At 34.0% G+C, this 26,529-nt stretch overlaps 1 protein-coding gene across 6 annotated transcripts in view; it reads right to left on the bottom strand.

Moving 5' to 3' along the window:
- The window catches only part of TMEM161B (transmembrane protein 161B), a 71,904-nt gene that overhangs the window by 18,834 nt on the left and 26,541 nt on the right, over positions 1-26,529 (bottom strand). For 4 of the 6 annotated variants that reach the window (XM_042989613.1, XM_015536516.2, XM_042989608.1 and 1 more), the window contains exons 3-5: positions 19,125-19,208; positions 16,943-17,040; positions 12,862-13,018 (exon numbers count right to left, since the gene is read on the bottom strand). In XM_042989613.1, the coding sequence (XP_042845547.1) occupies positions 12,862-13,018; positions 16,943-17,040; positions 19,125-19,208 (339 nt within the window). Of the gene's footprint in view, positions 1-12,861; positions 13,019-16,942; positions 17,041-19,124; positions 19,209-21,896; positions 21,962-26,529 lie in introns of those variants that run through there. The other 2 variants (XM_042989631.1, XM_042989625.1) reach the window with 2 other exon arrangements.

Below are 26,529 nucleotides of genomic sequence, written 5' to 3' on the forward strand. Positions count from 1 at the left end.
CTGAAAACATAGGTATGAGTTGACCTCTGTATAAGTAGAAAATGGATGCCCAACTCTCCACCCCTTGTGCAGCCAAGTAACAAACTTCACTCTGATTCCAGCAGAAAATGAAGATTTAGCCTCTGAAGAAAGTGAATCTGAAGTACAAAATTTATGGGCACCTGGGTGGTTTAGTCAGTTAAGTGTCCGACTCTTGATTTTGGCTCTCAGGTCATGATCCCAGGGTTCCCGGGATTGAGTCCCACTCTGGGCTCTGTACTATCAGAGATTCTCTCTGGTAGGTATTCGGATTCTCTCTCTCCCACTCTCTCTGCCCCTCTCCTGGTCACACTGGTGTTCTCTCCCACTCTCTCAAAATACATTAAAAAATTAAATTAAGTTAAAAAATTAAAATTGAAGTACAGAATTTAGATTAAGGCAACTGTATTGAAATTAGAATAAATGAAAACCTACTCAAAGGTTTTCTCACCTTCAAAAAATGTGCAACAGGCTCATATACTCAGGCAAGGAGATCAGACTCTCCTAGAGAAATCAAAAGGTCCAAAAGACCAATAGAAAATGACCTTATGATCTACCTGTAACAAAACTAGCTTCAGAATTACCAAGCTATAATCTCCAGTGAAGCTAATCAAGCCCTACTTACATATAGTTTCCAATTTGCTTAAAGTGCCTGACTCTCGAAAATAAAAGGAAAGCCAGGAATCTCCAGACATTAGAGCAGGGATCAGAAAACTTTTTCTGTTAAGGAACAGACAGTAAATATTTTAGGCTTTGTGGGCCATCAACAGTCTCTGTACCATATTCCTCTGTATGCTTAATTTTTTTTTAAACAACCTTTAAAAATGTTGAAACCCACACTCAAGAGCTATACAAAAACCGGACGCAAGTCAGTTTATCAATCCTTGCATTAGAGCGTAGCATCTTACATAAAAGAGAAAAAATGAGCAAAGGGGAAAATAACTTGTTGGAGAAAAGAAAGATGATACCACCTGAATAAAAAAAAAATTATATATATACAAATAGATACACACGTTTTTATACAAAGATATCTATACATGAGATATACCTGTATTTCATAAGGCTAAACAAAGATCAATACATCTTGGGAACAAGAGCAGGATGCTATGAAGGCATGGTTAGGTATCAAAAATAAGCTCAGAAAAAATTCAAATAGGACAGGCAAAATCCATTTTAAAAAATAGGTTTAAAAGATAAAGTTGAAGAAAAGTTCCGTCAAGCAGTAAAGGGTAACAAAATAAGAGAATCAATCTAGGGGGTACAATATCTGACTAACAAAAGAGACAGAAAGAGAACAGGGGGTGGGGGGATTACAAAAGGGAAGAAGTTATCAAAGGCATCATAAAATAAATTTCCAAACTCGAAGCTTCCAAATTAAAATAGCCCACCAAAAGCCCAGCACAAAGAATGAAATAAAGATTTCCAACATGGTACTACAAGATCACAAATCTTCAAAAACAAGACAAATGAAAACTGTAAAACTTCCTGAAAAGAAAAATAAAGAAAAACAAATCATATGAAAAAGATTACACATCATGACACTGTACTCCTTAACAGCAAAGTCCGACATTGGGTGTGATGTCTTCGGAATTATGAAGGAAAATACTGATGACCTGGAATTCTATATCCAGGTTAATGAGAGTACAGATAAGACAGCAGTCTAAAACTAGTTACTCTGCATGCACACTTTGGCAGAAAGCTCCAGCAAAATATATGAACAAACCAAAAAAGAGAAAAATGGTGAATTCTGGAAATGGGAAATGAAACTTGGGAAAAAGGCAAAGAGAATTCCTAGATAACAACAAAAGGATGATTATCTAGCAGGCCTGAAGGGCAACCCTTCCAGATAAAAGCTAGAGAATGGAGGGTCTCCAGGAAGAGCATCTCCACAGGGACCAGTGGGGAAGGGGAGTGAGGGGGACATGGGGACAGGACACAACTAAAGAAGTTATAAGCAACCTTGAGGAAAGGTAATGGAATTAATAATAAATACAAGGAAAAAATAAATAAATATTTAAAAATGAAAAAATTATAGAAGCTATAGTACCTTATAATGCTCACATATGAATAATATTTATATAGGTTTAATTATCACTGAATATTGACAATTTTCAGTAAAATTATAAAATAATTAAACTAAGAACATAAAAGAGAGGAAGAAGCACAGAGGATGGCATAATTTAAGAAAAAAAATCCTCACCTATCAGAACTGAATTAATAGTGTAAGCATTATATTTAGAAATACAAAGATTTTTAAAAACCAAAATAATCAGCTAAAAACATGAGAAGTGGCAAGGAGGGTCAAGAAGGGGATTCTTGGTTTTTAACGCATTAAGAACTTTTGTCTACATAACCTATGTGTACATATTATTTGATAAAAGTTAACATTTTAAAAAATTCAATCTAGATTTTAATAAAGTCTACAACATACCCCTCAACTCCAGAAAACAGTACATTGTGTCCTGGAGTTTAACAGAACCAAAACTACTTATGAATTCACAGTGTAAAGCACATGTATATGTTTTACTACCTTTTAAATCACGTGCACTGAAATTTTTTCCACATCCTATTAAAATATACCGAAATGTTAATGGTAATTAATACTAACCAACTGTTAGAAATGTTTCAATGCTGTGGAACAGTATCATCATAAATCCTTATGATTTCAAAACAATCTAATCATCCATCCACTGACAAAGACCTGATGTATAAACAACCCAGAACAGAACAAATATTTAACCTGTTTTATAAAGAACTAAACAGGCATTTTTCCAAGAGCTCTATTCTTTCTCCAAAATAAAAAAATCTGTGTATTTTCCAGCAATAACCCCAGTGCCTAACGGTTTATTCCTGGCCAGTTTATTGCTGAACCAACTGACATCTACCCTGGGATTATATTTTGTAGAATCTTCACCATGTTTCAACTCAAAACTCAACTGCTTGTTTTACCAAATTTTTAGAGCAATGTGTATTTTATTCAGTTAATATATAATAAGACCGAAGAGTAGTATATGATAATAGACTAAAAAACTTCCTGAGAAGGAGAGAGACTTTTGTTAGCATTTGATGGAAGAGAATATAAATCTGGCTTTTTTTTTTTTTTTTAAACAGAAATAATTACACCATGGTACCCCATTTAGATTTCCTCACTGACAACTTTGGTAACTTTGAGATCACTTACAGAAACGTTCTGTACTAGCTGAGATAGTAACAAAGTTTCTTATTGAGCTACTTATCAAATTTCTCTAATACCTATGTAACAAATTATTTTGAAATATGGAAAAATCCTTTTATGCTCCAATCTCATGAATATGCTTATTAAACATAAATTACTCATATAAAAAAACAAATAATAAACCACACCTGAAATACTTTCAAGTATCTGAATGACTTTCAAAATAAAATTTCTTATATGTAAAATAACTTAAATTTAAATAATTTAAAAATGAAATTTCTCTAAAACAGACTTTAAGTCTGTTCTTTCTTCCACAATTTCCAAATAAGTAAGATATACTTACTTTTGTCCTTTCATAAATAAATACAACCTGATAATGTAAATAACATTAGACCAAAAAAATTAAGCTTCTGTATTTATAGACATGCATAACAAAAAACACTATGTAAAAGACAAGACAGTTCCTGATTTACGATTTAATGAAAATAATGGTCAAATGCTTTCTCTATAAGTTCTTCCTGCTACCTTTATTATTTTCATAGATAACTGTTAATTAGACTTTCATAGTGAATATTATATTAGTAAATATTCAAAATTGTATATGCAAAACTACTGATGCAAATGGTCATTTTCAAAATTTTTCTTTTAATAATTTTTTTTCTTTTCCCTTTTAACCTTCAGTTCTTAGCTGAATGGATCACATACTTTAAGGGCTAATTTATTTTAGATCATAAAATTTCAACCTTTGAGCTAAAGAAAAACAGTAGGGGTGGGATAAATTTTTTTCTGCCACATGGCTGACATTTTTAAAGTTCTAATTCAATATCAACATTTTTTGCAACCGGAATTAGGCCATTATAGATGCAAATATAAAAGTTACAACAGGAAAGAAAAATCAAGGACAAGTGGAAAGATTCAATCAGTAGGAAACATTTTAAATATATTTATCTTTGAGCCAGAGAAAAGAGCTTTTAAATAATGAGAAAGCTTAATTTTTAGATCTAAGATGGCAAATTTCTCTCAGATCTCGGATAACAACTTAAAGAACATATACTTATGGAGACACTGTTTCAGTTTAGTTTGTACTTACATTGTTTTAAAGACCCAATTCTCCTATTAAGAAAATGTCTTCTACATCCTAACATCTTGAAATTATTCAAAGATATTTATCAATGTTTTTTTTTGAGAAGGAAATAGAAAGAGATCATATTCTGAGAGTATTTTGTTGCCAATAAACAAATATAATGGATACTATCCTAATAACAGAGGATTCTCAAAAAATTTTTCCCAAAATTTATGGTTATCTTTTTAAAATCATGTTTCCACTCAAGTAAGTCATTTTCATCTAAAGTGAAAGCTCTGTACTCTGTGAAAGATATGGTCTTGTTTTGGTGACCACTAACAATAAAGTTTTTTTCTATTCAAAGGGCTAAACCTCTTAACACCTATTTTTATATAAAAAGCAACCAAAATACTCAAAACACATTATATTTTGCATTCTCACTGCAAAGAAACCTAAAAACTATACCAAGATTCTGCTACAGTGTGTACAATGAAAACTAACAAGTACATTAATCCTTAATGACCTATCCAGTAAAATCCTTTTAAAAAGAATTGATTCTGTCTTCCAACTTAAAAAACAAAACAACCAACTTGGATAATTTAAAGAAGTTTTTCCTATTTTCTAGGAGAAGAAGTTTCAATTACTTTATTTTAAAGAGAAAAGAAACAGAACCTAAATTTCTCTCAGATTTAAGCAAAAACTTTTGCATGTTTAAAATCTGTCCCACAAAAGCTTACAGACACAGCCTCAACCTAGCCAAATTGTGGAAGGAAATAATGGTCATGGATTTCTGAAAGCATAAAACACAGGTTTTATTTCAAAACAAAAGCAAGCAAAAAAATATAGCAGAACAATGAAGACTATCCTTAAATTTTTAGGTGTAGGAGAAAAATTCTCACTTCCTAGCTAAAAGGGGAAAAAAAAACTCAATTATAAATTAATAAATCAGAAATACTGATTTTATCTCTCAAAGTAAGTTCTCTATGTAGCTCTAGGTTTCCAACCTGAAAGGCAAAAAATTTGGCAACATTGGTATCACAGAAGACCTTTAAGAGTTTATAAAACCATCTTTGACACACCATGCTATGTACAAATTTTCAAACAAGTACTTTGGCTTAGATTCAAAAGCTTTTACTCTGTCCCTTTCTCACTAGGAGACGTGATAGCTTATGCAGTTCACTTTAGGGTTTAGTGCTTCATTTCTCTTGTTACTATAAAACAGAACATTTTGTAAAGTAAGAATACAGCAATTTAGAATCCTTAAGGAATTTAGAAAAGGTGACAAGTTGTGATAATTTGCTATAGCTGTCTATTTCCTATAGCAAACAAGTGCAGCATTCAATTTACAAACATTTAATTTACAAATCTACACAAAAAAAACTGAAATATTTAACACAGAAAACCTTAGAATTTATTTCAATTTAAACCATCCCCAACTTTTGTCGTTGTGTAAAATTTGCATGGCTGGCAACCAAGGCAAATTAAAAATTTAAAACACAGCCTTAAAAACATACATAATAGGGTTTTGTACCTTAAACCATCCACATTGTAAAATACAAGCAGTGTGGAAATGTGACTAATGATCCAGTCCTTTAACCAAATATAATAGGACTACTGAGAAGCTTTATCATTCTTTGTAGAATAGCTTTCTTCTCACTCAAATTCACGTAATTGACTCAATATTACTCCGTGATACAGCTTATTCATAAGGAAAGATTCTTTGAAAAAAAAAAATCCATAGATAGTAGAGTTTTAATTTTTAAAAGTTTTACTTCCACCCAAGGACTATTGGATTTTTTGAAAGCATCATTTTTACCTTTCTGTCTTCCTTTACTCATAAATAAAAATGATATACTTCATATTATAAAATCAGTAGACATTTCTCCAGTGACTCTAAGCCTTCATGGACCATCATGCAGGAAAGACAATTAACACAACTGTTCCATCCTCACTGTAAGGCTTTCTTTACCTTTTACCTTCCCCACACCATGTAACTCAGCATAAATGGAACTGGAACACACACACTTGACCAAATAAGGTGGTTACAATGACAAATGGGCAAGGGAGAAAAGCTGAGAGTTAGTTTGGGTTTAGGAGTGAGACTGGAAGGTGTGACAGCTGAGATGCATGTACAACTCTGCTGAAACATAGCAAGTAGAGCTGATGATAAAAGACAGCCTAGTTTTAGGTAGCAGTTCAAGATTTTAGTGTCACAAGTTTAAAAAACTCATTCCTATGCTTTCAGAACTTCCAAGATTCTGAAGAAGTTCTAATTGTTGCCCTACAAGTATGTAAAGCAAAACTCATGGGGAGACAAAAACAAAATGACCGCAGAAATAAAACAGTTTTCTTCCTTGCTTTTAAATGAACCAATTATTTAAGTTATTATACGTGTCTAAATTTGGGACCACTTTAACAAAGGACATTTTATCAGTAACAACTGCAGAGAATTTCTGAATTAACTGATGTGTGTATGACTCTGGAATTAAGTGGAGCTATTGTCCTATGTAATCAATGGAGACATGTGTTTGACTAATAAGTAGGCACATACAATAAGAAAATAAAGAGAAGCCAAACAGAGGTCACAGCAGTTATACTCTGTGCATACGATGTGAAAGGCATACCAGATATGTTATAACTAAGATAAAAGATAGGCTATAAACAGACTCCTCCCTAGTGCTAATCTGGATATGACATTCAAATTCTGGTTTCCTGCATACTACTGAAGGCAGTTGATCATTTTCTCACACGATGCAAGTTTGAAGGAAAATCACATACCTCAACATATACACAATTCTACTTTCCTTCTTCCCTGTCCCTTTTGTGAAGGGTCAAAGTTGGCAGAAAATAGCTTGGATTCTAAAGCCCTTCAGCACTTCCTGTCTTCTCTAGGATGGTGGAGACAGCCAGCTACTAGATTCCCGCAGAGATGCTATTGTTTGGTGCATTTCACGAGTGCACTACTCAAAACTAAGCAGAGCCAGTTCAGTGCTGAAGACTGTGTGGGACCTTTGCTCTCACATTATTAGGCATTACTGAGTGAAATGAAAGATGAAATTTATTCACATAAACAATAGTCTGAGTAGCTCTTAAGAGGTACATTTTTCTAATTTCTCTGGTAAATAGGTACTAAGGGTTGTATCACATTAAATCAAACTGGTTATCAATGCACTATTTATGCATTTCAACATAAATATCACAAACGTTATCTGACATCATGCTATCAACCATGAAGAAAATGAAGACGAGCATACTCCAAAAGAAGCGATATTTCAGAGAACATGAGAACTCAAGTATGAAAAAAGTAACATGGGAGCTAGTGCTAATTTCCAAGTTAAGATATTTTTGGTGTTTATATAACCTGATGTCTAGAGATGGGTCTTTATTCTGACTGCATAGTACTTTCACATATTTAATACTATAGAATTAAATAGTAATATTCTAAATGCTTCAACTTAATCTCCTGTTGAAATGAGTATAGCACTAGACATCTGGGGATGTTTCTCAACTGACACACATGATCAGTATTTCTATCCAACAGAATATATACCTGGTAAAGATGTCAACTCTTAAGATTTTGTTCTGGCTCTTCTGGTCTACGTTATACCTAACTCAATCCAGAAGAGTCAACAAAGAACATACTGGTGTTGAATGCCAAGTCATATCATATATTTAAAATAGTATCCACTTATAGTATTAAAAGATAGTTCAGCAGTCTCTAGCTGAATATAGAAGATGTAGAACATGCACTTATTCTTACTTCCAAAATTTGACTAAATAAACCATATAGGAAAGAAACTAAAAGCCATAAGAAACAAAAAATAGGAAGAGATGACAGTTTCTAGAAAAGAATTATCAACAAAAGTTGGAAGACCATCTAAGTAGATGGGACAAGCAAAAACCGATTTAGGTTTCAGCTTTCTCTGTTACACTGGGTCTACAGAGGGAAAAAAATCCAGCGAAAAGAAAGCCAGCTCATTCATAAAAAGCTTCTGGAAAAGTCAGGAATTAGAGGTAAGTGGGCACCTTTGAAGGCAGGGTTACAGAATTAATGCAAACAGGATAGGCTGTATGTCTGTGTTAGCAATAATTAGACTTCTTACAACTTCTCTTGCCTAAGCATACAGATTAGGTGATGGTCGTCCCTTAACTCTGGCAGAACCTTAGAAGAAATACTATGAGAAAATGTTAAAACCAGAAAAGACTGGGCTTGGGAATATTTATGCAAAACTTAGGGTGGCAATGAAGACCTGAAAACAAGGGGCACAAGGCAGACACAGACATGCATTTAAATTAATGCCTATACACTGAATGCTGAGTCTCTGAGTTTTCTTCCCCAATCGGTATCTGTAACACTGGCTGTTACACTTATACCCCAAAGATGAGAAAATGGACAACTCCTGTTGGAGAAAATGACAGACCCAAACAATCTGCAGACAATAATATTAAGAGGTCTCCCCCAGGATAATATAAAGTCCCCACTTAATCATGCACAAAAAAGGCCACCAATCAACAAGTTGCAACCACTTGCACAAAACTTCTAATTTTTAAATTCTTCCTTATTAAATATAAACAGAAAATCAAAGGACATGAAACATTTAAGAACAATCTCGAACATGACAATGATTAAAGCAAAAGGGGAGGGATACTCAGAAAATAAACAATACAAGGTGCAAATTAAAAATTAAAAGATAGTAATATCCTTAGAAATATAAAGATATTATGTATCCATGACACAAGAATGCTATGAGAACATTCCAAGTTTTTAAAATTAAAAAACAACAACAACAACAACAACAAGGGAGTGCCCAGGTGGCTCAGTCAGTTAAGCGGCTGACTCTTGGTTTCAGCTCAGGTCATCATCTCAGGGTTCATGGGATGGAGCCGTGAGTTGGGCTACGCACTGACAGCATGGAGCCTGCTTGGGATTCTTGTCTCCCTCTCTCCCCATCTCTCCCAAAAATAGATAAATGTTTTTAAAAAGTTGATATAAAAAATTCAACAAAAGGGTTAAAAGAGAAAATTAAGAGAAAAATTAAGAAAATAGTATAGAATAAGTGGAAAAAGGGAGATATATTAAAGAACCATTCAAAGGAAGAATATGCCATTACCAAGAGTCCCTGAAAAAGAAGACAAAAAACAGAATCTTATTAAACAGTCAATATAAAACTTGTGGATAAAAATAACAGATTGAGCATTTCCACTGACTTTTGGTCTCTCCCTAACCTCCACCAAAATGACAGTATAAAGGAAACTTGTTTTGGGGTACATAAATACAATGAATGAGAAGAATAAAAGCAGTAAAACTCCAGAAGCCAGAAAGCAGGCAGGTAAATGGTAACTGACTAAACAGCATGAGGAAACTCAAATGGAAAGCTAAGATAAAACCTGATGTTACTGCAGAGCTCCCAGGTAGGATAAGAAGTGGTCAGATGCCATGTAATTCTCTACAATGGGCTAAAGTGCAAATGTGCTTATTAGGGGTGGCAGGAGATATTAAAAAGAAGGACTAGTAAAAAGAAGCACTACTAAAAAGCAGCACTTTAAAACTGCCCCCACCTCAAAGAGGTCTGGAGATTTATGCTTTGGAGAGGGTAAAAAAGATGATCCCTGGCCCATCTAGATGTTTCAACAACTTGCCTCACCATCTGCTTAAAACTTTCACTCAGCTTTTTAGTGGCTTAGACTTCACACAGGCAAAAACAATCACCAGAGCTAAGAAAAGCCCTTAACATAAAAGACTACAACCAAACCAAGCAAACAAAAGCAACCTACAACAAAAATCATACTTGGCAGAGAGACAACTCTGAACAAAATCAACATCTCAAATAGACACAAGAAGATAACCTAATCTAAAGCAAGCAGATTTCCTTAAGGTGGGACGGGAAAACAAAAGAAGAAGAGCTCTTGAAAGTAATTAAAAATTACAGCAGTGGGGCGCCTGGGTGGCTCAGTCAGTTAAGCAGCCAACTTTGGCCCAGGTCATGATCTCACGGTTTTTGAGTTCGAGCCCTGCATCAGGCTCTGTGCTGACAGCTTGGAGCCTGGAGCCTGCTTCAGATTCTGTGTCTGCCCCTCCCATGCTCATGCTGTGTCTCTCTTTCAAAAATGAATAAACATTAAAAAAAAATTTAAAAATTGCAGCAGAAATTAGAAACAGAGACTCAAAGGGTTGGGAATATTGAGAAAAACCTCCCACAAAATTAAAAACTATCAAAATATGAACACATATGAGAGAAAGAAGAGAATCTTAGCCAGTCTAAGAGATCCAGTATCTGAACAATAAACATTCCAGAAACAATGAAAATGGAGAAAAGAAAATCACAAATAAAATAATTCAAAAAAATATTCTAGAAGTTAAGAACATGCATTTCCAGAGAGTAAAGTCTCAGCAAAATGGATGAAAACAGATTCACAAAAGGGTACATCACCATAAAATTTCAACACCTTACGTAGCCAAAGAAAAGATGGTAAAAATTCCAGAGAAAAAAAGAGAATATACAAAAAATCAGAAACTGGAATGGCAACTAGAATTCATTAAAAGAATGAAAAGGAAGACAATAAAACAATGCCTTCAAAATTACCAAAAGAATAACTTTAAACCCGGAATTCTGTTCTCAATCAACAGATCAAGTAATTTTCAGCCAGAATAAAAATATTTTCAGGAATGCAAGATCACAAAAAATGCACTTCTCATGCAACCTTTCTTAATACTAGAGCATATGCTCCACCCAAATGAGAAAGTAAACCAAGGAAGAGACATGGAATATAGGAAAAAGAGCTCCAAGTCAAGAGAAATAAAGACAATCCCTAAGATAGTGAAAACTGGTGATCCCAATAGGATAGCTGTGCATCAAGTGGAAAGATTAACCAATTGAAACTGGGTCCAAGGACTCCACAAGAACCTTCTCAAAGATGAAACTAACATACTACCTGATATATCTGATATATTGAGAGATTTATACAACCAGAAGAGTTTTAGGTTGAATTAAGATCATGTATTAAAAAAAAAAAAAAAAAAAAAAACAATGCAAATGAAAAATTAAGGCAAATATTTATCTGTGAATAGTATTTATATAATTACAACATAAACATTAAATATTCCTCTAAAAAATGACATTACTATCTCTAGAAGATGAGGTGAATGGGAAATTTCAGTAATAGATGACAAATGTGCCAAGTCCTCATTTCCAGAATGAAATGGTAATAGTAACAGTTATAGCCTAAAACTAAAAACAAGCAGTAGCTTTGTATGCACATGGAAATATGGTAGGAAACCTCAAACAGAAAGGAGCTGGAAGAAATTATCTCTGGAGAGGTAGAAATGGAGGAGAAAATATTTAATTTTAATAAAAGGGGAAAAAATTGCCCAATAATAAAGGATGACTTCCCAGATATAAAAGCTAAACCAAGAACTTAACCCAATCAGCGATGAAAACTTCATAATACCAAAAGAGAAAAAGCATCTGGAGGGTGTATGCAATGGGAAAGGGAGGCATATTCCAAGAGCAAGAAGACATCCAGTTTCTCAACAATTAGAATTTGTACAGAGTCAAACCATCAACTAAGTATGAGGAAAAAATAATTTCAGGCATGCAAGATTATACCAATAAAAAAATATAGCACCCCTTTCAAGGACATTATAGGAGGCAAAAGGACATTATAATCAAGGACATTATACTGGCAAAACAGTAAGCCAAGGAAGGGCAGATGATGTGATCCAAAAACAGGCACAGGGAATTCTTAGAAAGTCAATGAAGAAAATCCCAGGTTAACAGCTATGCAGTCAGTTTACAGAACTGAGAGCTCCAGAAAGATACTTACATGGGAAAACAAAATAGAAATGACTTATTTGAACTACCAAATTTTAGAATTTTGTAAAAAAAACTTAGCTTCTATGTAATGAGAATAAAAAAATTGTTCAAGGAAGGTAATAAGACACTATAACGCTTTGCTGTAATAGTATTAAAAAAAAAAACTTATTTGTTTTTGAAAGAGAGAGAACACATGCATGTGAGGGCAGAGAGACAAAGGGAGACAAAGAATCCCAAGTAGGCTCTATGCCATCAGCGCGGGGCCCGATGTGGGGCTCAAACCCATAAACTAACTGTGAGATCATGACCTGAGCTGAAATTAAGAGAGGTTTAACCAACTGAGCCACCCAGGCGCCCCTATAAATAATATTTTCAGGGGCATCACTAAAACTGACTACTGATTTGATAGAACAGTTATTTCCTTACTGTTTTGGGAGAAGGAAGGGGGAGAATGATACAATAATCTAAAATTAGAAAAACACCATTATCCCATAATATTTAAACATATGGAAGAAAATATCAGAATATCTAAAACAGGGTAAAGTGGCTCCTCTGTGCCCTAAGATTCACATGAGAAAGCAAAGGAAAGGTACTGGCATCTTTTCTTATATTTCACTTTTTAAACTACCTCTACTTTGGAAAATTTTTTCTATTAAATATAGAGGATTTCAACAAAGAAAAATTCTCTAATAATCTAAAAGTTTTTTCAAATTAGAGATGAGGTCTAATTGTGTTAGCTGCACAAGACGAACAAATATATAAGTTAATATTAGTGATGTTTTGAAGGATACATTGCAAAAGATAAAACAAGCAGGCACCAGACTAAGCTGATATTCATTTCCTGTGTGGGCTTCATAAAGTTGTAGTAGACTTCAGTTACTAGATACACAAGTGTAGCAGCTACTGTGAAGTCCACCAGCCACTGGTATTCTGGAAAGTAATGCAATGCTGAAAAATAAAAGTTAAAAAAAAAGTTTACTTAAACTTTCGTAAGTAGCTCAGGAGGATTTATCTATAATAACTTTAATCATGCTAAACTTTACTCAATCTGTTGATATGCAATGTTAAGGTTTGCAAATAGGAGAATCTAAAAATGCAGAAAACAGATCAAGAATGCTGACATCCAAAATTATATTTTAATACCTCATAAATTAAATAATTTTTAAAACCTAAAATGATTATCAAAAATGATTTAAACTGTTAAAAACATGATTGCAAAATGAGCTGGTATTTTCTTAGCGGAGTAGCTGTTTTTTACAGAAATTAAAAAGCTTTTTTTTTTTTAAAGAATCTCAAGGATGATACTTTAACTTCAGGATTTAACTTGGTATACAGTCCTACAGACTTACATACATTTTTCATTTCTATGAAGGAAGAGGTAAACTTTGTTACAGTTATTAACTGTACTAAAGGCGGATTAATAATTTTGTGAGTTACTACAGATTGAAATAACAAATATACTTTTTATTCCCTCCTGTGCTCCTGCAAGAAAAGCTGATGAAATGCCTGTCAATTTTCCATAACACCATACCCCTTCAACAAAGGGTTTACATTAAAATTAGCATTCTCTGATAATAAATGATTTTATCTTTTTCATCTCAGATATTCTTGTTTACTTCTGCCAGAGTAGAGTCCAAAATATCAACATCATTTTGTAGAAGACCTCCTGAAAATGTGCAAATAAATCATATACATAAACATCAATTCCTACGTTCCCACTGGCACATAATAAAATGATCTACGCTGCTTTAGAAAAATTTTAGTTATAAACTGTAGTATCTGAGGATATTTTAAAATCACGCACTCACAGAAAAAGTATTTTGAAAATAAAATACCAGACTCAAAGTAAGACTTACTTACAATATCAAAACAAACCAACCAGACTTACATCTCTGTGAGATAGCAAAAATTCCAAATCCTTCTACGACTGGGTCAATTTTTATTTGCTTCAAGTTATTATGGGTGTGTTAGCTTTTTTGTGTGTGAAAGATGTAATAGCCTAGGAACAACAGTCTGATTTACCCTCAAGCAGTTGAGGGATTCTTACCCTCTAGCCACCTCTCTTCCCCACTACAATCATCCTTTTGAATAACCTTCCAGAAGGAGGACAGGGAAATGGGTAGAACAGATAGACAAATATCCATTTATTTAAAGGCTTTCAATTTTTATTAATAACAGGTGAAGTAAGTGTTCCACATCTTCGCCCGCTCACATTCACAGAAGCTTCCTCCAGAGAACTCTCACAGCAAACAGCCAAGTGACTTTTCAAATACTCTTATACGCTTTAAGAGGTTCTTGTAATAGAGGTAATACAAATTGAGACAGACATTCAGGATACTTATTGGGATACCAATAATATATACATTCAAAAAAAAAGTACAAATTATACACATGCGTGGCTACATATTTAACCCAAGTATTATATTTGTTTTGTATTCAATAATATATATATGTGTCTTTTAATAGGCTATTAGAATCAAAAGAAAATTTATAGTTCATCAAGCCTAGTGGTTTGTGTTAAGCTTGTGACTATACCTTAAATACAGGCAGAAAATTCTCTTTTACCTAAACACACATACACAGCATGCATTCACAAATGATTACGTAAATATAAACATAAGTAAAATCTCTCTCCATTATTTTGCTCTTGAAATTATGTGACCACTTGTTAAAACTAATATCATTCGCAGTTAGTTTCAAAACTGTACAAATGAAACAAAATATTGAATAAGCTATGTTCTAAAGACATAATTTAAATCTTTGTAAGTTCGTTAAAATAGCCTAGTTCTCATTGACTGTCTCTACCACATTTGGTGTGTAACCCTGGCCAAATTATTTAATTGAGTTCGAGTCCTTGCCCCTCCCTCCAAAAAAAGGTCGATAATCGTTACATACCCTATAGAATTACAAGAATGTTAATACAAGGAAAGCACTTACAACAATGCCTGACAAGTACTCAGTTGAAGCTATTATTAAAGTTAGTAAGTTGATAATTACTCATTTAATATTAGTTATTAGTAAAAATTACAAAAATATGTACTAGAAATCAGGGAGAATGTATAAATAAATATATATATATATATTCTTGTATTTACACATCTGTGAACATTTTATACAAGCACACATATAAAATTAGTAAAAGAAATGTGACAACCAATCAAAAAGTCAAAGTGCTTTTAAATGTTTTAAATTTTGCATGAAAAATAATTAAAAAGAAAAAAAGTGGATGACATAACCAGTCGAAAACCAGTATGACAACTGATTTATACCGTTCCTCACGGACATTTTTTGGGTTCTAGGACACTCTTCCCAGGTGTGTGTGTGTATATATATATATATATATATATATATATATATATATATATGTATGTGTATATATATATATATATATGTATATGTAGGTAAAATATCTGTAAATATAGAATCAACTTTCAAATATCTTGAAGTCATTCTGTATCAATAAATAATTCTATATGAGATGCTACATGAATCTCTTAAGGCTTTTCTGGGGTGGTTATGATTTATACATTACCAAAATTATTCCTTTTAATATGTTATTTTTATCCCTCACTTATCATGTAAACCATTAGTTCTCAAAACTGGTCAAAAATAAGAGTCACTAAGAGCATTTTAACAAATACAAATTCAATTCCCAGAACTCACTCTAGATTTACTGGATCTCCGGAGGTAGATATGAAGAATCTTTATTTTATTTTTTTTTTAATTTATTTTTTTAATGTTTATTTATTTTTGAGACTGAGAGAGACAGAGCACGAACGGGGGAGGGTCAGAGAGAGAGGGAGACACAGAGTCTGAAGCAGGCTCCAGGCTCTGAGCTGTCAACACAGAGCCCGATGCGGGGCTCAAACCCACAGACCGTGAGATCATGACCTGAGCCGAAGTCGGAAGCTCAACCGACTGAGCCACCCAGGCGCCCCAAGAATCTTTATTTTTAAGAGCTGTTCAAATGATTCTGATGTACAGCCCCATTTGAAAATCAGTGTTTAATACAGTTTCACCTTAGATATCATTCTCTTATACGATTCAAATAATTTCACATAAATTTCACTTTAAATTTAAAATCATCATAGTTATTATGCAATTATAAACACTGATATACAGGAAAAAAAAAACCAAATGACTTATTAGAGATACACAGTGGGTAAAAGCAAATATTGAATTCAAGTTTTTTGATTCCTAATCCAATGTTTTAACATTACTTATTTTTGAGAAACAGCACAAGCAGGGGAGGGGCACAGAGAGAAAGGGAGGCACAGAATCTGAAGCAGGTTCCAAGCTCTGAGCTGTCAGCACAGAGCCTGACGCAGGGCTCAAATCCACAACCGATGAGATCATTCATGACCTAAGCCAAAGTCAGATGCTTAACCAACTGAGCCACCCAGGTGCTCTCCACTTTGTTATTCTAAAACCACTTTCCTTTCTACCAAACATGAGCATAAAGCTGAATCATTCTACTACAGGTAATTAAATACAAACACACAAATGCATTTCTGTAAGCCACATCATAAAAGGAGCAGAATGGCACATATGGTAAGAAGTCTAGAATTCAAAATAACGAAAACTGACTGTGATCTCGACATAAAACAGAAACTGCATAACAAACATGTAAGTCAGCCTCTTCTGAAAAATGGGAAAAATAATTCTTAGTACAAGTTAGGTGAATAGACAAAGGAATTTAAATGAAGTCATTTTGAGCTTCTAAGTTCTGAAAAAGATTTCGTATTCTGTAAAATGGACTTAATGATTAAAAACTAACCAAAAAAATCTAGCCACAATAGATAAAATGGAAGCACTTTCACTAGCATAGTATAAAATGAGATTTACAAAACACTTTACCAAGATTCCCCTTACCTAAAGTATCCACTTCTGTAACTGACTTTGTTTCTAGATGGAGGTCAATATCCTTTGGAATGGTTAATGGCTTACTTTCAATGTGACCATTATATTTCCTATAAAAATCAGACAAGTGACACAAAAAACAAGTTACCTACACTGTTATCCAAGTGCTTGTATCAACTAATCACAAAAGAGGTTTTAAATTTCACAGTATAAAAAAAAGCAGAATTTCTAATATTTCATCAAAAAAGGAGGTAGAATACCCAAAAGTAGTTTTTAAAGGGGTGGGGGACTACGAAACGTAGATGTAAATTATTATGTGAATCATACAGATTACCGGGGTAAGAGGTACTAAATTAGTGACAAAATCTTGATTGCTAGCTTAGCATTTCACTCTATTTCTCTTATTCTCTCTTCTATACATTTAAAGACAATATAACATCTCTTTCTTTAGGTATAAGAGTAAAAGCAATTCTAAAATTAAAGAAATACCATTATCACATAATATTTAAACAAATGGAAGAAAATCTCAGAAAACCTAAAATAAGGTTAAGTGGCTCTTTTTCTTCTTCTGTTTTAAACATTTGTTATTTATTTTCGAGAGAGAGACAGAGCACAAGCAGGAGAGAGGCAGAGAGAGAGGGAGACACAGAATCTGAAGCAGGCTCCAGGTTCTGAGCTGTCAGCACAGAGCCCAATGCGGGGTTTGAACTCATGAACCAGGAGATCTTGACCTCAGCTGAAGTCGGAAGCTTAACTGACTGAGCCACCCAGGTGCCCCAAAAGTAGCTCTACTATGACATGACACATAAAAACTGGAATCTTTTCTTGTATTTCACTTTGAAACTATTCAACTATTTCTTTAGGTAGAAGAGTAAAAACAAATGAAGACAATACACATTTCTCTTTGAAATTATACATGTCTACACATAAAGAAACCTGTAGCTATAAACAAGTCAGAGTTGAAGAAATATACTAAGATTTATGTGCATGAGAAATTCAATAATGTGAACACCTAATCTGGAGTTGCTCTGAGAATCACAAATGGGAGAAATAAAAGAATTCTTCAGGTACACATGTGATCATTCCTAAATTTAATTTTTAAAGACAATCACATGTATATAGAAAATAATAAATTTTCAATAGCATTAATTACAATACCAAGACACATTTTTCAATTATTGTGGGAAAACCTCAGTAAAAATATTAATTATGTCAATAAATCAAGCCTTTTCAGAATAATAATAAAGAGAAGGAGGGCTTACACTTAAATATTCAATGATCTTCAAGATGTATTTGTAATAAGCACAAAAGAGAATGGCAGTAAGATCAGAAAAAAAGGTCCTTTTTAAAATTTTCAATTTCATGCCAAATAATCATTAATGCTTTAAAAAACTCTAGCACCTACAAATGCATTAGCCCAGGTTAATATAATTTTTATGATACACATGAGAAATTTGGTGACAAGTTGTTGTCAATGACATTCTGTAATATATTAGAATCATAGTTTCAGGTCCTAAAATCCTCCTCAGTTGAGGACACTAAGGTCCATATAGACAGGGTAATTATCATGTACTTTTCTTGAGAATTCAATTTAAATAGAGATATAAAATTTTAAAGCTGGAGAGATCCTAGAAAATTACTAAGTTTGGTCCTTCCATTTCACAGTAAGTTTGGTCGTCCATTCAGTGAGGTTTATTAGCAGGCAGTTTTCTTCATAAACTTTAAATGTCAATATAATATGCAGCAACTGAATGGGACCTAAGAAGTTGTACTGTCTACCCCTTTTATTTAAAAACTAATACTGAATAAAAGCAAAACCTGGGGAAAAAAACAAACCAACAGGTATCTGTAAATGAGTTATAGGGTAAAGACACAGGCTATGGTTTTCTCCCCAGTCAACCCCCACCAAGTTTTAATATGATGGCTGTACTGTTTTCATAATTTAAACACAAAGAAGAATAAAGTTAACCATTCTTGAGTAAAATATTCGCTTCTGTGCTTATATATTAAATTACTACATATTGGGTTTTTTTAAAGGGTAATTTAAAATTATGTTAGATCATGGATTTTGATCTCAAATGTATTAACTGCACATGGCATAAGCAGTAAATGTTCATTTAACCAAAGTAAAAAAATATATTTATATCAAATGTGTCAAATATTAACACTTTACAAACTCAACAATGTAACTTACCTATCTTTTCTGCTTTTCCCTTTTTGCTGCTTCCCTGCAAGAATTCTTAATTCTTCTTCTGTAGGATGTTGATACCATCTCAAACTAAGAAAAAAAGAATCCTTTTAAATAAAGAAATTAAAATCACCAGAATTATTCATTTATGGTACAAATATTTATTGAGTTTCCTACGTGTGAAGACACTGAAGGGAATTATCAGGTGAAAAACTCTCATCTGAATTAAATACTACTGCTTAAGCCTTAAAAGGGTTTTGATTCAAACCCAGCACTTACCAAGCACTTACTAGATGCCAGACCCTGCAATGCTGTTTGTAGATATATTTCTTAAAACTGACATTGTATTAATATATATTAAGGCTATACAGGCTTACTATTAAAAGTAAACGGAGTGAACTTTGCAGGTAAGAGCACATTAGAATTTCCACCCACCCCTCATTTACATAGAAGTAATTGACAGTTGTCTTAAAAAGAATCCTTTGTCCTCAAAACTACAAGTAGTCTTTACTTTCCTATCCTCCCCTCCTTTACCTGGAGAATTCTGAAACTTTATGTGTTGAAGAATTAGAGTAAAAAGTTGTACTTACAAAACCCTTTAAGTTAGGGTTTAACTAACCAACAACAGGGTGTATTCACCTCCACCATGTAGTCTATAGAACACCCAAACAAATCACTTACTCCCTCCCAAGCACCCACCTGTTCATTCTCAATTTCCTATCTCACCTGAATTTCCTACCCACTACTTAAATTTGATATTCTAGTTTCATCTTCAATGTGCCCTCACCACATATTATCATTAATTCTGTTCTTTAACTCTTAAAATTTTAACTTCTCTGCTCCCTGTAAGAACTTTAAGTTCAGCACATGTCCCTCTCTAGCTCTATTGGCAACACTCTCTAACTGGTCTCTTTGTCTTGCCAGGACACTCTCCTCAGTGCATTTTGATCCCAACTTTAGTTATCTTTCCATAATGCAAATCTTATTAAGGTAAATGACTGTTTAAATCCTTTATAAGAGTCTTCTCAAGGTAAAACAGTTAAGTGGCAGCTAGGCAAAGACTTTGATCAAGGCCCTGTTTTTATAAAGGAGAAACATACACCTAGTATTGCTAAACCTTCCAATTTTTCACTTACAAAAAAATCTACATTTTTAAAGTAAAATGTCACAATTTAAAAAGTTAGCAAGTGATTTGCTGTTTTTAAAAACACTGCAAAACTGGCAATTTGAATAATGACTGGATAGTTGATGACATTAAGAAATTACTGTTAAATTTTTTTTAGCTGTAAAGATAGGATTATAGTTATTTTAAAAGCTTATATACTTTAAAGATATACACAGAAATATCTATGAATGAAATAATATTTGCTACAAAGTAATATGTTAGGGGGAGGAGAGATGAAGGGGAAAACAGATGAAACATGTTAACCACCAGCTGTTAATTGTGATATGTACATAGGAGATCATAAAAATCATTACATATTCACTGTATTAGTCTGTCTACTCTTTGTATATGTTTGAAATTTTCCATTAAAGTTAGAATACACACTGTAAGGCTCATATGCGCATAGGATTTGTGACCTCCTATTTCCACAGACTTTGATGATCTGACTACTATCTACTTTACCAGACTCACCTTCAACAACTCCCCCTTGGAACATGACATTCTAGCTAGACTAAGTGACATTTTATTCTACAAATTCTTTCATCCCTTGATGTTTCTGCATATATTCTTGTATCTGCTTATAAATATCAATGCCCCTATCTGGCAAACTTCTAGTTTACCTTTTACTATTTATAAGGCAAGTTGCCCTATGGTGTAAAAAAAGAACGTATCTGGTCATTGCCCCCCATTCTTGGCAAAGAGCTTCAAAAGTCTTTGGAACTTCCTTAGTGATAGGGAGTATCTTTGGTATGTTAATTAGAGGACTCCAGGTGGACCTCCAGATAGCCTCAGGATGGTGACTGGTCACCAGAAATACCAACTATATGATTAAAGTGGGGATCCTCAGCCATCTGATCTACAAGAAGGGGAAGTGGGCTAGAGATTAAGTTCAAGCCTGTGGCCAATTATTTAAAGTCATACCTATGTAAAATGGAATTCCAAAACACCTCTGGACACTGGAGGTGAGAGGAGCATCCTGGTTGGTCAACACAATGATGTGCTTGGAGGGTGACATGCCCTGACTCCACAGGGAGGGAATGCAAACTGCACTTCTTCCGAAATCTCCTCCTATACCATCTCTATAATAAAACTGTAATCATAAGTATAGCACTTTCCTGAGTTCTAACTGTTCCAGCAAATTAATGAACCTGAGAGGGGTCATAAAAATGCCCCAATCTGTAGCCAGTAGCCAGTATACAGAAATACGGGTGGCCTGAGGATTCCAAGAACGTGCAGCTGGCATCTGGAAACCTAGGCATTCTTACAGAGAAATTGGTCTTTAACCCATGGAGTCTGTATTAACTCCAGGTAGTGTCAAAATTAAACTGCAGTTGGTAACAGACCAGTTGGATTAAAATGAAATACTCCCCTAACTGAAAGATCCTTAGAGTAAAGATTTTAAGACTTACTTGTTATTGTATACTTCAAAACTAGTACAGTTACTGGCATATAGTAAGTGCTCAAAAAGGATCACTGAACCAAAATTAATTCAGTTCTCCCCTTAAAGGTTTTAAAATAAAATATATCCCAACCAAAAAGTCACTAAACTCTAATTAACATGGGTGAGGAGGCACTTCCTGAAATTTCGATTTAAGTCCAGAATTTTAACTTACAGTCGATTCTCGTTATTCGCGGTAGTTATGTTCTATAAAGTCGCCGCGAACACTGAACATTGCTCCTAGGGGAAATACAGGGTTAGGTTCCTGCGAGCCTCTGGTCACAACATTTTCATCAACCAATAAATACAAAACCTTGTTTTATGTGTGTTTAAGTTTAAAGACACCTTATTTAATATATACTGTTGATTCATTAACATTAAATTCACAGCCAATAGCACTGTAATTCACACCTGAACAAAGCTTATTTAATAACTATAATCATAAGTATAGTATTTTCCTGAGTTCTGTGAATATTTCTAATGCATTTTCTCCATAAGGCCCATCATAGCCCTCTTATGCCTCGAAACACTAGACAACCCCTCAACACCATGTTTGGAGGCCATTTTAAATAGTGAAATCAACAAAAAGCTAAAGCTAAAATGTGAACAACATGGTACTAAACAGACCACAAAAAGCACACTTGTTTATAATATGAAAAGTGAAACAAGGCCTCAGCTGGGAACGTGGGCATTGGGCCACTCAAATATTTTGCCAATCTGGATATGTCTATGAATGATCTTGAAAGCACCACCAGTATGAATTTGGGGGGTTACAAATGAACTTCAGCAAGTAAGCAAATAACAAATACACAATCCATGAATGATAAAGATTGAGTGCATAACATTGAGAAGATCACTTATGCAATAACTCATTTATAAAGACTGAAATTAGTTGTTTGGCACTGAGGAATAATTGCTAATTATTACTAATCTGTAAAAGAACTCTTAGTATAGGAAAACTTAAATTACTTTTAGAATGCTATAATAATGAAATATTTTAAGATCCTTAACATTTTCTAGGACTCATTTTCTTTTTAAATATACTCGAGCTTGTTTAATCTCATTTTGTGAACCCATTTTTCTAGAATAGATTGCATTTATTATACTTCTTACTGGACAAATGGGTCATCTTCATCAGTAAAAATTATTGTTCAAAGCTGGAACCTTAGGCTGCTGGGTGCTCTTAGGGCCACTTCTAGTCTGTTACTCATGTATGTATCCATCCATCCATCCATCCATCCATTCATCAGACAGTTATGGAGTCCCCTATGGTCAAGTACTCCGCTGAGCAATGGAGATGTAATCACATACAATAAAGTCCCTGCTTTCTTGGTGCTTGTATTCCAGTTGGGGCAGAATTTAACCAAGTAAAAAATGGCCAAAAAAAAAAACCCGCCACAAGTCGGATACTATATAAAAGAACCTAACAAATGGTGAGAATGAGAGAGAAAAGCCTTAGGTTGTAGGTTACAAAGATCTCTCTGAGATGACATTTACCCAGCAACCTAAAGGATGAGAAGAATGGAGGAGAACGGCATTGAGGAAGAGAAGAGCATGTCCAAAAGCACAAAGGCATGAAAGAACACAGAAGGCTGCAGTAACCAAAAGGCCAAAGAGACGGCTGCACCATATGCAAGGAGAAACATATGAGGGAGGCAGAAGAGATAAAAAGGGATCAGATCATGCACATCCTCCTGGGCCACAGTATGGAGTTTAGATTTTATGCTAAAATAATAGTCTCAAAACAGGATAGAGAAATAACTTCATTTACATTTTAAGATCTTTTTTGCTGCTCTGTGAATTATATGGAGGCAAGGAGAGAAGGAAATATATTTTGGACACTGAATCAACAGTGATAGACTAAAAGTAGGAAGTGGAAAAAAAACAATGAAGGATATCTACCTTTCTGATTTAAGGAAGATGGTGGTACATTTTCTCAGATGGAGTAGAACAGGAAGAATTATGAATCTGAACATGCTTGAGTTTTTAAGTACCTATGAAATATCAAGTGAAAACATCAAGAGGAAAACTGTATTTTCGAATCTAGAGCTCAGAGATAACCTGGGGTCATTACACAATTGTGGTATTTATGGAATCAATAATATCACCTAAGGGGAAGATAACACATGGCAGAAAACTAAACAGTTATTAAGGAAGTGAGAAGTAGAGTTCATGAAGACAATGCATGTAACAAATTTGGCTATAACAGAAAACAGGGAAATAGGCCAAAACTAAGAAATGGACACGGGAGAGGCTTTGTTTTTTAAGACAGAAGAGGGAGGCAGGGCTGTAACTCTTCTTTATTTGTAGTTGCTGTTACTTTGAATAAGAGATCTTTAAAAAAAAAAAAAGAAAAAGAAAAGAAGCATGTGTATGGGTGTGTGTGCTAACAGGAATAATTCCCAATGGAAGTGAAGCAATTTATGACAGGGAAGAAAGGAAATGGCCAAAGGAGCAGTCTAGGTAAAAGAGGGAAAGGGGTACAGAGCACAAATGTAGGAATTGGGACCTGACAGACAGGACACCTCTTCCATGGGCCAAAATTAAAATATACAAACATTCTTTACAAATATAGAGGGGCTGCACAGGTAACTAGGGTTGTGGGTTTGGTGGTGAGAAAATGAGTGCAGAGCTCTGGCTTCAAGAGCTGAGGCTGAGGCAGGCATGCATACTATTTGAGGAGTAAGGGTTTGGGTTGAAAAGCTGTCAGAGAAGTGGAGCATACAAAGACAGCCAGGCAGCATGGAGTAGCCACCTAAGATCTGAAAATTCCAAGTAAAATCTAGAAGTACAGCTGCACAGTTTTCCTCAACAGTCAGTGCTTCGTACACAGTTGGATTCCATACCATATGGTTCCCTTGTACTATACTTTAGCACTGGTCTCAGTTTTTAGTCTTGTCTTTTGCTATTAGTTGGTATGTCTATCTCAGCAAAATGACTCGCAATCTGCTTGTAACTGCTGCACCATGCCTTTCTAATATGGGCTTGGAAGACAGATATAAAAGCTAATTAGCTTTAGATTCTATGTAGCAAATTAATAAGAATGGTTACAAAAATACAATTAGAGAAAAATGCTTTGCGTTAATGTTCTAAAATTGCACATACAATATAATCACAACCATGAGAGGAAAATATGAATAGAAAAGATTAGAAGGAAATACAACAAAATGTACACAGTGATTGTCTTTAGCTGATGAGAATACAGTCCATTACCTCTTATTTTCCCTTTTTATCAATTTATTACCTTTTTCTATATCACACGCATTACTGTGTTTGAAAGACGGGGAAAAACTTTAAAAAATAAAAGGTATTAAGAGGATCTCACTAAAAACTGAACTTCTTGCATTTAAGTTAAATGTATTAATCTCACTGTATTTTATGACATTTACCTTGGCTACTGAGTGGCTTTTTTTTCCACTTACGTTCACTTCACAAATTTGCGTGTCATTCAAATTCTCAGTAGTGTCTCAGAAATTAAAGCCAACCTAGGGTTACACTCCACTCAATCACTGAAATATTTTTTTAATAATTTTCTTGTAAATCTCTTACATAACATACTAATAGGCCATTATCTTTCTTACTGAAGTTCAACAGCACTGAAAAAATATGTATCAGAAAATGTATGCATACATACATTTATATATGTATAAAATATATTGATGTAGATTCCTTAAAAATTTTAAACAGCAATGTAATTTAAAGCAAACCACTTCAAAATTTTTTAGAAGTAAAAATTTCAGAAATTTGAAATGAAAATCTAAACAAGAATACAGAAAAACTTAGTACTGAGAGCAAGCTAAAAAAGTTTTAATACATAATCAATACAAAACTCTATTTCAAAACACAGGTCATATAGACACTTTCAGTCTTCATTCTAAATCCCAATAATTTCGACAAGTGAGAAAAAACAAACTTAAGAGAAAACAAATACCGCTTAAAACCCAGAAGACCTTTCAGCACAAGTAGCTAAAATATCGTTTGTCATATATATATATATATATATATATATATATATATATACACACACACACACACACACACACACACACATACACACACACACACACACACATTATCTTGTTATTTACTGGAAATTTTAATAGGACAGCATGGCATTCTGGAACTGGAAGTTAAGATGACTAAGGCAAGGAGAGAGCAAGGGCTCAGGCATTCCACAGGGGTAGTAGCTGACTGTTTACACCTTTCCCTTAGGTCATAGGTCCCACCTACTGTGCATTTGAATAGTAGGTTTCTCTCACCAAAGGGAACTTGCAGATTCTTGGATCAGGTAACATGCAAAAGAGAACAGGCAAAAAGAATTAGAGCAACTGAATATGAAGGTGTTGGTACACTGTGCTCTTTACCCAATACAGGATCAGACAAAATCAGAGTAAATCCAACTATAATGTATTTTCAATGAGGGACACATGACAGGAAGTAGCAAACCAAAGTGAGAGCCTCCGGAGATAAAGGGGTAGAAGAATGCATAAGGTTTGAGCTAAACAATCAGGGAAATGGAAAGCACCTCCAGCAAGGAAGCTATTGCAGGAAAAAAAAAAAAAAGCAAAATCCTACTTCCTCATGCAAAACCCACTATTCAAATGTACAAAGAATGTAACCTATCACTTACCTCTCCAAGAAAAGAGGGACCAAGCAAACTTCAAAACAGAAAGGAACTTTAATTACAATAGAAAGTAGAGAATACTATGGCTACAATACAGTGGTATGCTGGACACGATAAAGAACATCTTCAGATGATCTGAATGATGGTTCAAAGTGTTCCTTATGTTAGGGAAAAGCAGCTCAGA

Source organism: Panthera tigris, chromosome A1 (genome assembly GCF_018350195.1).
Source record: "Panthera tigris isolate Pti1 chromosome A1, P.tigris_Pti1_mat1.1, whole genome shotgun sequence".
Lineage (NCBI taxonomy): Eukaryota > Metazoa > Chordata > Mammalia > Carnivora > Felidae > Panthera > Panthera tigris.